We start from the raw sequence: 11,718 nt of genomic DNA, 5'->3' as shown, positions 1-11,718 counted from the left end.
TGCTCTGGGCCTCATTTTCCCATCTATTACTGAGAACTTGCACCCCTGGGAGTGGGATGAAGTCACTGGCAGACTTGACATTCTGCTGGAGGGTACGCTCTGAAACACTCAGCCTCTTCCAAGCAGGACATGGCCACAGATTTTTCCCAGTGCAGGAAATGAGGCAGGTATGGCCAAATCCGTGGTCATTCAAGAAAATGTTAAGAGTGGTAACAATTGAAAATTCAGAGGACACCATGTGTCAGGGAGGTGTGGTGAGAGTGTGGATTGGAGTGGTGACTTTGAAAAAAGTGAAACAGAGGCTAGTGACACTGGTAATGGCCTTGCCTAGTCATTGGCCCCAACTGCTCACAGGTGACTGACAAGAGACAGGTGAGAATGTTCGTGGAGATGTCCCTTGGAACAGCCAAAATGGGGTGGGAGAAGGAAGAGCTGCCCCTCTGCAGTGGGATGGGTAAATAACTGTGGAGCATTTATGCAACATAAAGCAAAATATGGAATGGAGCAAACTTCAGCTGTGTACAATGTGCTGGTCTCACAGACCTACCTGATGGCAAGGAAAAGGAGCAAGGCTCACAGAATGCTGTCATACCATATGCATTACGTCCAAACCGGGCCACACCAACATGCGTCCATAGTGGTAAGCCCGTAAAGGAAAGCACGGCCAAGTTTAGCACAAAGGTCTACACAGTGATGGCCTCTAGGGACAGGGGTGCAAGTGATTGTGGAGCCTTCAAGGTGTCATAACAACTCTTTAAATTAAACCAATACATTTTTTATACTCTTTAGTATGTGGTGTAGCCCACAATTTAATAATAAACAAACATGTAATTTATTTAAGGCTGTCAACAGCATGCAAGCTCTACCCTTCTTGGAGTCACAGGAGTGTGGCTGTCTCCGAACCCTGGCTGTCCTTGTGGTGCATGATAGTGGAGGGACCAGGGAGCCTCTAGGTCCAGCCGGCCTGGGTGCCCTTGTTCTCTGCCAGTGTCCTGCTGGGCAGGGAGGAGGCCCTAGAGACCTGATCTTCATCTTTGTCCTCTGACTCTGCAGCTATAAGCGAATGTGACTAACCCTACAGGGTCCTGAGTCAGCTGTGAGAACCTGTCCCAAGCTGGGGGAGGGGAGCCCCAAGGGACAAGGTTGGCTGCCCAGGAGGGCTCACAGCCCTTGGATTCCAAAGCCCCTGTGTGGTGATACAGGCACTGGGCAGGGGTTAGAGGGCTGTTGACCCACTGGCCAGCAGTGAAATGCCAGGTACCCCAGAAAGCACTGGCCAAGTTCCTTGCCTTTAGCAGAGCTGTGACATTGGAATTCAATGTATCTGCCCAGCTCCAGTGGGTTCAGATTTCAGGGTGGCAGATAGGTATTTCCTTCCCTACACCTCAAACCAGAGTACAAACCATCTGGCCAACTCATGATTATCCCAAGTTACAGATAATCCAAACATCAGAGAATCCACAAATAAATTCTCTTTAGTTTTGGCGTACATGTCTGGGTTGTTTTTGGATAAAGTCATGTCCAAAGCCGTCAAAGTCGCAGAAGGTTGGTGAGAGCATCACTACTCCATAAAGGCTGGAAAGCTGGCTGGCCTTCTGAGGCAATTCTGATCCTGTTCTGTCCATCCTCCCCCTCCTGCCTCAGGCCAGTTAGAGCAGGGATGCTTTGATCTCTGCTTGGGTTGAGAAACACGTGTGAGCGGGGAGTGAGACAAGGATAGAAGGCTGGGAACAAGGACAGCACTGGATAACTGGCAGGTTTTGCCCCAGCCATAAAAAATGGGCTGCCCGGAAGATACTGAACTGCAGATCGCTGGTAGTATTGAGAGGCTGGAAGGCCATCTCTCAAGGGCCCAGGCAGACTCCAGCCCTGGCAGCAAGGAGGGTGTGTGAGAGCTCTCCTTCCTGCTCTGAGAGTCTGGGGTTCAGTGCCTCTCACAGGGCCCTGTGGTCGACTCCACCACCTTCCAGAAGGTGCTGCTAGCCTTCAGGAAACAGAAGTGGTTTCTTTCAACAAGGAACTTAATTTGGAAGTCTGGTTGGCAATGGCTTTGGTATCTGGAAGGCCATCAGCCATGCTTGGGTGAAATTCAAGGCAGGTAAATCTGATGATGCTGCCCCTTTGTTGGGACTCTTTGGGACCCAATAGATGACATGATGGCCTCACCTCTGCAAGCTCAGGGCTCCCAAGCCTCAGAGAGAGGAATCTAGAAAAGATGGGTGAGCAGGCTGCATGCTACATGCCTTAATTCCACCTATTTGGGAAGGGGAGATATAGGAGTATCTCTGAACAAGGCCAGATGAGGGCAAAGTTAGTAGGAGACCCTATCTGAAAAACAAACTAAAAACAAAAGGGCTGGAGGCATGGCTCAGGTGGTAGAGTGAAGATTGAGACCTTGAGTTCAAGCCCCAGTACCACATACACACACACAAAAGATGGGGGAGGTGAGAACAGTGGTCCAGTGTGCCCCCAAAGATAGACTGAAGCAAGTGCAACCCGTTGTTAAGCTCTGGTACTTTTTATTGAGCAGCTGTGGAATTAGGAAAGGGAAGTGGGATGGGAGACGCGATTATGTTCCTAAGAGAAGATTTCAAGTTGGGCTTTGCAGGGGTATAATTAGTATAGCCACTTCATCTCTTTGTGATATGGCTTGCCAGATGGTGTCCTTTGATAAGGGGAACTGGGGATAGGGAGTTGAAGAAACCACCCTGTGCGGGGCTTGGAGTTTAAGCATTTCTATTCATCAACAGTTAGGTACTGATCCTGGGTCTTACACTGCTGGTCCTCATCCTTCAGTAACCCCATAGCCCCGCCCTACCTCCCTGCCCACCAGGACTGAGCTCTAATCTTCAGTGCTGTGATCCTCTGAAAAGGTTCCAAGGGAGGGAAACTGAGACTCAGTGGGGGGCTTAGCAGGGCTCCTGGCCAGCTGGAGCTAGAGGATGTGGGGCATCCTTGACCCCCCATCCATGTGCTGTGGGCTAAGCAGCAGCGAGTGCATCCTTGATAGCATTGGTGAGTGGGAAGCGAAGATTCTGGCCACAAAAGGAGCCCCGGAAGTCATCCATGTCCAGGGCCCACACCATGGCACCTGCCAGCTGCCTGTTTTTCAGGTACTGCACCTGGTGGGGAGGACCAGAGAGGGCAGGGCTGGGTTTTCTGGAACAGAGGAGGGAACAGCAGGCACCTGAGACCAACACACCCAGCCCCAGGGCAGGAGACTGAAGCTGGCTGCTTGGAGCAGGGCCTCCTCTCCCTCTTTGTCTTGGATATGACCTTGGGGAAGCCTACCTTGTTTTTGACACTCTCCTGGTCGTCATACCCCACCCACTGGTTGCCCTTGGTGGCATAGGGGACCTGCTGTCCTAGGATTCTATGAACCGAGGCTCCACGTAGGAAGTCACAGATCTAAGAAGAAAACAAAGCATGGGTAAAGTAGAGGGATTTGGCAGGCCACCAGGAGGAGTCACTCCCCAAATCTTCCCTACCTTTAATCAGCCTGTAGCCCTCCTCTCACAAGCCTGTAGGCTTCATGCAAATTTATGAAAAGCAGATATAAATGCTGTGGAGTTCAGCTGTTATAAAGCCTGAGAACTTTAAGTGACCTAATTGCTACCTCCATCTTCTTTTTTTTTTTTTTTTGGTACTGGGGTTTGAACTCAAGGCTTTGTACTTGCTAAGCAGGCATTCTACAGCTTGAGCCACACCTCCAGCCCTGCTTCTTCCTTCTTCCATCTTAAACAGGGATATGAGAAATGGTGGGTTGACACTGAGGACTGGCTCAGGCCACAGAGAGCAGTAGAGGCTAGACTAAAACACAGACCTTGCCTCTTGGCCATTTCTTGTTCCTGGGCTGGAAGGGAAACCCCAGCAGAGTGGTCAGAGGAATATTCTGGGAACTTGGTGGCCTGTACCTGCTGGAGACTTTTTGCAGCAAAAGGTGTGCCTCCACCCCCTGCCTCAGGGATTCAGGGCCAACTGAACATATTTTTATTCCCAAAGGAGAAAAAGTGGGAGTGGGTGGGACTCCACTTCTCCGGGGGAATCTTAGCTTCTCCCCAACTCCATTACCTCATAGTAGGCGAGGGTCCCTTCCTCCTTGGTGAACCGGCCTGGTAATCCTGGCCCCAAGACTGGGGCCCCGACACCCGTCTCAGAAGATGCCAGAGTGTAGCTCTTCCCAAAGGTGGGGATGCCCATCACCAGCTTGCTGGCTGGAGCACCCAGCCTCAACATGTACCCCACGGCGTAGTCCTGGGTGGAGAGGGAAGGCGGTAGCTGGGCTGGTGGTGCGTGGATGGGAAGATTGTACCATTAATACTGCTGCCTTGACAGGTGAGGTTAGAGTTACACTGTGCATCCGGAACTCCCTGTCCCTCTGGGAACTGATAATACCAGTTGAAAATGGATTTTTATGTTTCATTCTTGAAAAGCTCTTTTGAGGCATTTCTATGTGACAGATGCAGAAATCAGGTGACTGACTCAGGACATGCAGCAAGCAAATGACAGGTTGCATCTCTCAGCCCCTGGCCTCTCTCCATTCTGCCCACTGTTGCCTTTACTTGGTCCACCAGCAGGCCACATCCCAGAGCCATGGCCTAGGCAGATTTGGGGTCTTCCTTTTCCTCATTCGTGAAATAGGCCTCATCCCCTCTACCCAAGTCTTGCAGGATTGTACTGCAGAATACAGGGGTAGGGGCCCCCTCCTTCCAGGTACATACAACATTGCTGAATCTGTCGGGACTGGCGTCCTCCTGGCCGCGGAACAGGGGGCTGTGATGTCCTGTGGTCTGGCGCCAGGCTCCATGGAAATCATAGGTCATGATGCTGATGAAATCCAGGTATCTGGGAGGAGTAGGATAGAGGTGAGGAGGGAAATGACAAAAGCTCTTGGCCTCATGTCAGAGGCCCCAGCAGGATGTCTGCAGAGAAAGCAGGCAGCTGACATACAGGCCACAGACCCAAAGCCCAGTTGTTCCAGGGCCCACTGTCTTGGCTGCTGGCCCATCTTCCTTGAGCTATGGTGGGGTGTGGGCTCCAGGTTCCACCAGTGCCCTCAAGGCAGGCAAGAAGGACCTCTCTATGAGGCCCCCAGCACGTGATTGGGAGTTGGTCACCACCTTGCCTCAGCCCTCCACTCCTGCCATGCTGGTCTTGGTGAAAACAACTTAAAAGCATCATGGGGAGTCAGGCTAACAGGGAAGGAGCCCGACCAAAGGCTGGCCCAGCCACGACACTTGGGGGAGGGGGTGCTCCACAGCCGCATTGGTAATTGGGTAGCACAAATGTAGGCTTCAGTAATGGGGGCAGGGGGAGGACACACAAATGGTTGAGCCACCTTTTTTCCACTGTCTGTGTGATCAATTTAAGCACCGAGTCTAAGTGGAGATTCTAAAGTCATTCTGAGCATCACTGTTCCTTATTCCTGGGGTTCCCACTATCCTGCCTGTGCTCTTGGGAGAGACCCTGCATGGCTGTTGGCTGAAGGGGTAATGGGAACAGGGCTGCCCCTGAGCGTGGGAGCCCTTGAGGACTCCCCAGTAATCTAGAAATGAAAGGTATTATTGCTCACCAGAGCCTTGCACCCTGCTCAGCCTGTCGTGGAGAAAATATTCTGTAATGGCTAGTGGGTTTGTATAACTTTTTCTACTTCCTTTTCCAAAACACATTCATAGCAACTCTCTCAAATGGCTAAGGGCACCTTAAGTGAGAAAGGAGCCAGACATTGATAACTCACACCTGTCGTTGTAGCTACTTGGGAGGCTGAGATTGGGAAGGTTGAAGTTTGAGGCCAGCCCAGGAAGATACTCTGCGAAACCTCCATCTCCAAAACAACCAGAGCAGAAGGGACTGGAGGTGTGGCTCAAGTGGTAGAGCACCTGCTTTGCAAGTGTAAGGCTCTGATTTCAAATCCCAGTACCACCAAAAAATAAAAAAGAAAAGAAAAGAAAAAGGAAGGGAAGGGCTTCTGCATTTGACAGATGTGGAATCTGAGACATGAAAATGACTTGCTCAAGTTCACACATGAAGGTTCTAGAAGAATTGTGTCCAGAAGACCAGTCTCCTGAGTCCTCATTGGATACTAGGACAGAGTGGGAGAAGAGGTGTATGCAGAGGCTTCCGGGGGGCTGCTGGGTAGGAGACTCACTGGGCTATCTGGGCGATGTCATAGCCACTGTCAATGGTGACCTTCCCTGCAGACACTGCTGCACTGAGCAGGAGCTGCTCTGTTCCTGGCTGGGCTTCCTTTGCGAATTCGGCCTTCATTTCCTGGGTGAGAAACAGGCAGGTGAGTAGAAGGGACCCAAAAGGCACCAGGGAGACTTGTGGAGGGAGGCCAAAGTCTCTGTGTTCTCTGGGTAGTTTATGATCTTCCTCACTTGCTGTGACCCTCAATCTGCCTGGGGCTCAGTGAGGATGATAAGGTGGTCTATCAGTGGTTCCACCTTTGGGGACCCTGTCCTTTTACTAAAATATAGTTTGGACCAATCCCATTCCTAAGCCCCATGTACACCCATCAGCACTCCATGACTCCCTGTCCTGGAGCAGCCGTCAGAACAGTGCGGGGAGGCATTGGAAGGAGTTCACCTTCCAGTCTGTGCTTTGTTCTAGCTGGTACGTGAAGTCACAAGGTCAAAGGGATTTACTCTGGTAGTGTTTACAATTGCCCCTGGGAAGCTGGAGATACTTGGGCTGCTCCTGGATGGCATCCAGGGCCCCTACGTGCAGTGCCTGTTGGGTAGCAGGTGGCGTCATGTGGAACTGATTGAACAGTGGACAACGGACACTCCACTAAGTGGACAATGAGATTGGGCACCCTGCTCAGTCATGGCTTCTGCCTCTCAGGGAACTCTCCTCCTGACCCCATCTGCCACTGTGGTTCCAGGTGTCTTCCTTATTGTGTGTGATCTCCAGGACACAGAGACTGGGGCCCTGCAGTGAGGAGGCTGAAGGTCCTCTTTGCCTATTCTCAGAAGTAGGTCAGCTGAAGTTAGGTTCTAACCCACCCCACACTCTCAGGCCTACCCACCCTCCTGTCTGCCTCCCCCTAACCTGACCAGCACCTTGACCAGGGTGGTGAAATGCCTCTTGTCTCTCCATCCCGGGTAGAGCCAAGCCAGATCCAGCCCGTCAAAGCCATGGGTCCGAAGAAACGGTGCCACTGACCTGATGAAAGTCCTACGCCTCTGAGTGTTGGAGGCTATCCTGGAAAATCTAGGATGGAAATCACACCAGAATGTGCTCAGCACTGAGATGCCAGGTGCCCTGGTCCTGTGCTGGGGTTTCCACAGCCTGGGGAGCAGAGAGCCTGAGTCCACCAGCTTTAGGAGGGCCTGGCACCCTAAAAGGCAGCACCCATCTCCAGGCATTAGAACGGGCATGTGCCTTGGACTCAGACATTCCTGGTTTCCATGGCTAGCCAGTCACTTTGAATAGGATTATAACCTGACTCAGATTTCTCATCTGTAAATTGGGATAACCACAATATCTCATTATATTACACGGTGGGGAAGTGCATTGGATACTGTCAGCTTTCAGTAGGTGGAAGCTATTATGGCCACCTCACCTCCTTTCAAATCCCTGCTCCAACTCAGCCTACAACAAAGAGTCTCCAGACTCCATGTTTCCCACTGGTTTCTGTCCCATTACTTTCACCCCAATGGCAATAGCTCCAGAAATTCTTTGTTTTCAGGTCTGAGATGAGCATCGGCAGAGAAAAGGAGCTGCTGTGTGACTCTTGGGAAGTCCTTCTCTCTGTGTGTGCTCTGTTTTCTTGAATATAGAGAAGGCAGGCTCCTGACAACCACTTAGCCAGTCTAGAGCTACTATAACGCCCACATGCTGGTGGTGGTGGTTGGGGGTGGGGGAAAGCCATGCCTCCCCTCTCCTATTCCCTTACCCTGCCCCAGGAATGGGTCCTACCTTTGAGAGCCAAAGTTCCATCCTCCGACAGACAGGAGGGTCTTCAGTTTGGGATTCCTGTGGAGCAGAAAGGTGGGGAGGGCAGGGGTGGAATGAAGTTGTCATGCCACTGGGGATCCTAGTCTGGGAGGCCATGATAGAGTTCTAGCTTTGGCTAAGAGGCTGCATTCATCTCTGATGGCCTTCTACCCCAAGATTCAGTGTTCTAGGAGGTCATAAACCACACAGTAGATACCCTGGTTTCCCAATGGGGAAACCAGAAAATAGCAAAACACCAGGGAGAGACACCTTTAGGGGAAGGAGAGTCCCCTTTCTCAGGGGAGCTCAGTGGTGCCTCCTACAGTCTGCCTGTCATCAACAACCCCAAACACTCGTCACCTCCTCCCACTTAAGCCAAGGCCTTCTGTTGTCCATCCAGAGGAAGGTACCATGGACCCTCACCCATCCTCCTGGGCATTGCTGCCCAGTCTTGAAGCCAGCCCAGCTATCCCTCCATCCTCCTCCTGCCCTGGCCAGCCTGTGGCCCAACCTGTTTTTGAGTGAGTTCAATGTGTCATAGAGTGTCACATCATTCCATTCCCAGGTGTCAATCTCGTTGTTGCTTATGTTGGCAAAGCTGTAGATGATGTGGGTACAGAGGAAGCGGTTGATGGCATCAGGGAAGCAGCTCCCATCACCATCCCGGTACTGGGACCAGTTGGTGTAATAGCAGACCAGCTTGTATGCAGAGCCTGATGGAGAAATCTGAGGTGGGACCTGGGCCAGGACTCAGTGGCAATGGGTGTGATGGGGTGGGGGATGGGGCACAGATGTGAGCAAAACAAGAATTTTTAACTGAAAGGGGCTTGGCTCAGGTCTCCCTGCCTCTGGGAAGCTCCCTGTCTGATAAGAATAAGAACCATTCTGAAAATGCTTCGAAAAGATCAAAAGCCGTGGATAAACATTCTGGAGACTGAAAACAGTACTGTGTGTTGGCAGAAGCAATGAATAAAGTCCAAATGGGTCTAAGTGGAACTACAGAGGATTTCCTAGAAGCAATGACTTTGAGGGAGGACAGGGACACAGTCTGAAGGCTCAGCCCTGCAGTGGGGTATTTGATCCAAAAGGGGGCTAGCTGCTTCTTCTCTGTCTCCAGGCGGAAGTGCCCCTAGCTGGTAACCCACCTACGTATCACAAGGGATTGAAAGTTCTTCCGTTCCTCTCCTTCTAATACCTCCTGTTGCAAATGAAGTCCCATCTGGCCATTTGGTGATAAGGAATACAGTGTGTATCACTCATGGTGCTGATAGTTGTGCCCTTGTTAGCCTGAAGCTGAATGAACCTAAGCCTTTTAAAGTTTGTTATTTTGAAAAAAAAAATCAAATATACAGAGGAATGAATAACAGTGCCACAAACATCTGCATACTCATCACCTTGGTTTAACCAGTGCCAGTATTTCCGGCCATTTGAGTCACTGAGTTGGACAAAACTGGAAGAGTGTCTCCTTGTGCCAAGACCTTCTCCTCATCTGCCCTGGGCCCTCACCCAGCTTCAGGAGTCAGTATGTTGGGACAGGGGTGGGGGTGGGGTACTCACAGCACTGGAGCAGCACCAGGACCGCAAAGCCTGAAGGGAAATCAGGGTCAGACTCCTCCTGGCAGGAGCACACCCCCTCCCCCAACCAGGCCCAAGCAAGCAAGGCCTTCATACCAGCCTCCTCCCTCCTCTTCCCTCCCCCTCTCTCCCTCCTCTGGCTGCTCCCCACTGCTGCCTCTCCTCCACTCCTCCCCAGCCCACACTCCTGCAGGTGAGAGCCTGGAAGTAGCTCTGTGGGCTATCTGGGCCCTTCAGCCTGAAAACCCATGACTTCTACCCAATCCCAATCCAGTCAGCCTTGGCCAGCTAGAGACCTGCTGAAGCCACCCTCATTCTGGTTGCAGCAGAGTAGGGCATGAGTAGCCTCTTCCCAGAGCCCATGGGCTCCTAGCGTCCAGCTGCTTAGACAGGGCCTCTTTCCTGGGCCCCACACTTCCTTTTTATACCCATCCCACTCCACTCCCTGCACCCCCACACCATCCCCTTTACAGGAACTCAGCTGTGTGTCAATCCTAAAGCTGGCAAGTGGAGGTGGAGGAGTCCTGTGGGCCACTAGAGGAAGATTGAGAAACCCTGGAGTTTTGAAAACTTTGGGCCAACTCTTCATGAGCCACCTGCCAACAAAGAGCCACCCAGCCCCCAGGGTGATGATCTGGGGGCTCCCATACTGGGATATGGCTCAGCCACATTTCCAAAATCTTCCTCAGGGTCCTTCTCCCCTACCACTGTGTCTGGATAGCAGTTTTCCAGCTTTTCTGGCAGCTTCTACCTGTGTATCTCCAGCCCTCAGTCCAGGCCCTCGGCCAGGTTGAAGCTGTGCATAATAGTTACGTAAGCCACAGCACCTGAACAAGGCTGTTATTATATCGCCCTGCCTGGCTGGCCCTCCCCTCAAATGTCCTCTCTGTCTCCTGACTGTTCCCATAGCTGGCCCCAGTCTAGGTAAGGGCCAGAGAGCCTTGGGGGTGAATGGGGAGGGGTATGCCACAGTCTTTCCTTTTGGCAGTTTTTATGTGCTGATTACCGAATGGGAAAAGCCAGCTGGGAAAGAGGAAAATTCCTGAGAATGCTCTGAGCCCTGAGAATGCCCTCCCCTCCCCTTGAAACACCAGCCAGGAGAATGACAGCTTTGGGGCTGAGGTGGAAGGACATGTAATAAACACAGGACACTCATGATCCTCCCACGAGCAGAGGCACAGAGCATCTCAGAAAATCCATGATCTGCTCTCCTGTCTCATAGATGCCTTTGAAAGCCACACCCAATGAGGCAGCCTCTGTGTAAGTCCTCTGGGTCTCAGTGTAAAAACAAGTGTAGCTCAGCTGAAGAGCAAGTTCTAGTATGCCTGAGGCCCTGGTTTCCATCTTCTGCACCAAAACCAAATGAAAACAAATAACCCGAAAGTCTTAAGGAAACCCTGCATGGTCTGGACCCTTTTCTCATGGACTCTCTTCTTCCTCTTCTTCCTCCTTCCTCTCCTCACCCTCCTCCTTTCTCTCCTCACCCTCCTCCTTCCTCTCCTCCTCTTTCTTCTCTTCCTCTTTCTCCTTCTTTTAAAATTATTTTGCCCAAATATCTAGAACAACTCCATTCTTTGAATGCTATAAACTAATTATTTTCAGAATGGGTCAGAGGACTTTCCATCCAAGTCCCTTCAGTTTTACAATGGCCCGCTGCTCAGCCCTCCCTGGCATATTGTCATCTCTCTCTCTCCATTTGTCCTCCTGTACAACTCCCAACAGCCTCTCCCCTTCACTGTAAGATGAGCAGACAAGAAATGGCTTGTCCAGAGTCTGGTTCTGTGTGAACAGAATTTCACCACTTCTTCCTTTAAGGTGACTGGCTTCTTTTGTGCCCAAGATGGTTGACAGCAATGACAACCAATGAGAACTCTTCCCTGTCTGTTTGGGGCACTATGAGGAGAACTTCCTTCCATCTCTGATAGCGATCTTACAGAGCAACATATGCAGGCAAAAGTTCTCACATCAGGGTGAAGGATATGAAGCAAACACTTCTTATTTTTATCTCTTCCCTTGTTAAAAATATCTCATATGTTTGGCCCACACCTTCTGGTTCTGTGAGCCCTTAAACTCAGTTTATTAATTGCACATAGTCTACATGAAAGTGGCATTGTCACAAAAATAGCCAACACCTCAGGGTCCCATGGGTCACCACCTCCCACCTCATCTCACACTACATCCCCTCACCCAATCTACTGCACT

The 11,718-nt window shown here is 51.2% G+C and overlaps 1 protein-coding gene across 1 annotated transcript; it reads right to left on the bottom strand.

Annotated features, from left to right (window-relative positions):
• Positions 1 to 2,494: 2,494 nt before the first annotated feature.
• Chi3l1 (chitinase 3 like 1) lies at positions 2,495 to 9,954 on the bottom strand. Its single transcript, XM_020163579.2, has 10 exons — positions 9,813 to 9,954; positions 9,499 to 9,528; positions 8,453 to 8,654; positions 7,924 to 7,980; positions 7,065 to 7,215; positions 6,149 to 6,270; positions 4,722 to 4,845; positions 4,072 to 4,254; positions 3,292 to 3,408; positions 2,495 to 3,122 (listed from the first exon to the last, which is right to left on the bottom strand). Exons 1-10 carry the CDS (start codon positions 9,877 to 9,879, stop codon positions 2,982 to 2,984), a joined length of 1,194 nt encoding a protein of 397 aa, XP_020019168.1. The 5' UTR covers positions 9,880 to 9,954; the 3' UTR covers positions 2,495 to 2,981.
• Between the last annotated feature and the right edge of the window lie 1,764 nt (positions 9,955 to 11,718).

The sequence above is a fragment of the Castor canadensis genome, chromosome 11 (assembly GCF_047511655.1).
Source record: "Castor canadensis chromosome 11, mCasCan1.hap1v2, whole genome shotgun sequence".
Classification (NCBI taxonomy): Eukaryota; Metazoa; Chordata; class Mammalia; order Rodentia; family Castoridae; genus Castor; species Castor canadensis.
This window is presented reverse-complemented; position numbering and strand designations above follow the sequence as displayed.

What these genes read in the sequence shown, in the direction of transcription:
- Chi3l1 (XM_020163579.2), bottom strand. Translation starts at nt 9,879, where the DNA reads ATGGGCTCTGGGAAGAGGCTACTCATGCCCTACTCTGCTGCAACCAGA. An exon ending in CCGACAGATTCAGCAATGTT is followed by an intron (nt 4,255 to 4,721) that starts GTATGTACCTGG and finishes CTCTCCACCCAG; the next exon opens with GACTACGCCGTGGGGTACAT. An exon ending in GGACCCTCGCCTACTATGAG is followed by an intron (nt 3,409 to 4,071) that starts GTAATGGAGTTG and finishes TTTTCTTCTTAG; the next exon opens with ATCTGTGACTTCCTACGTGG.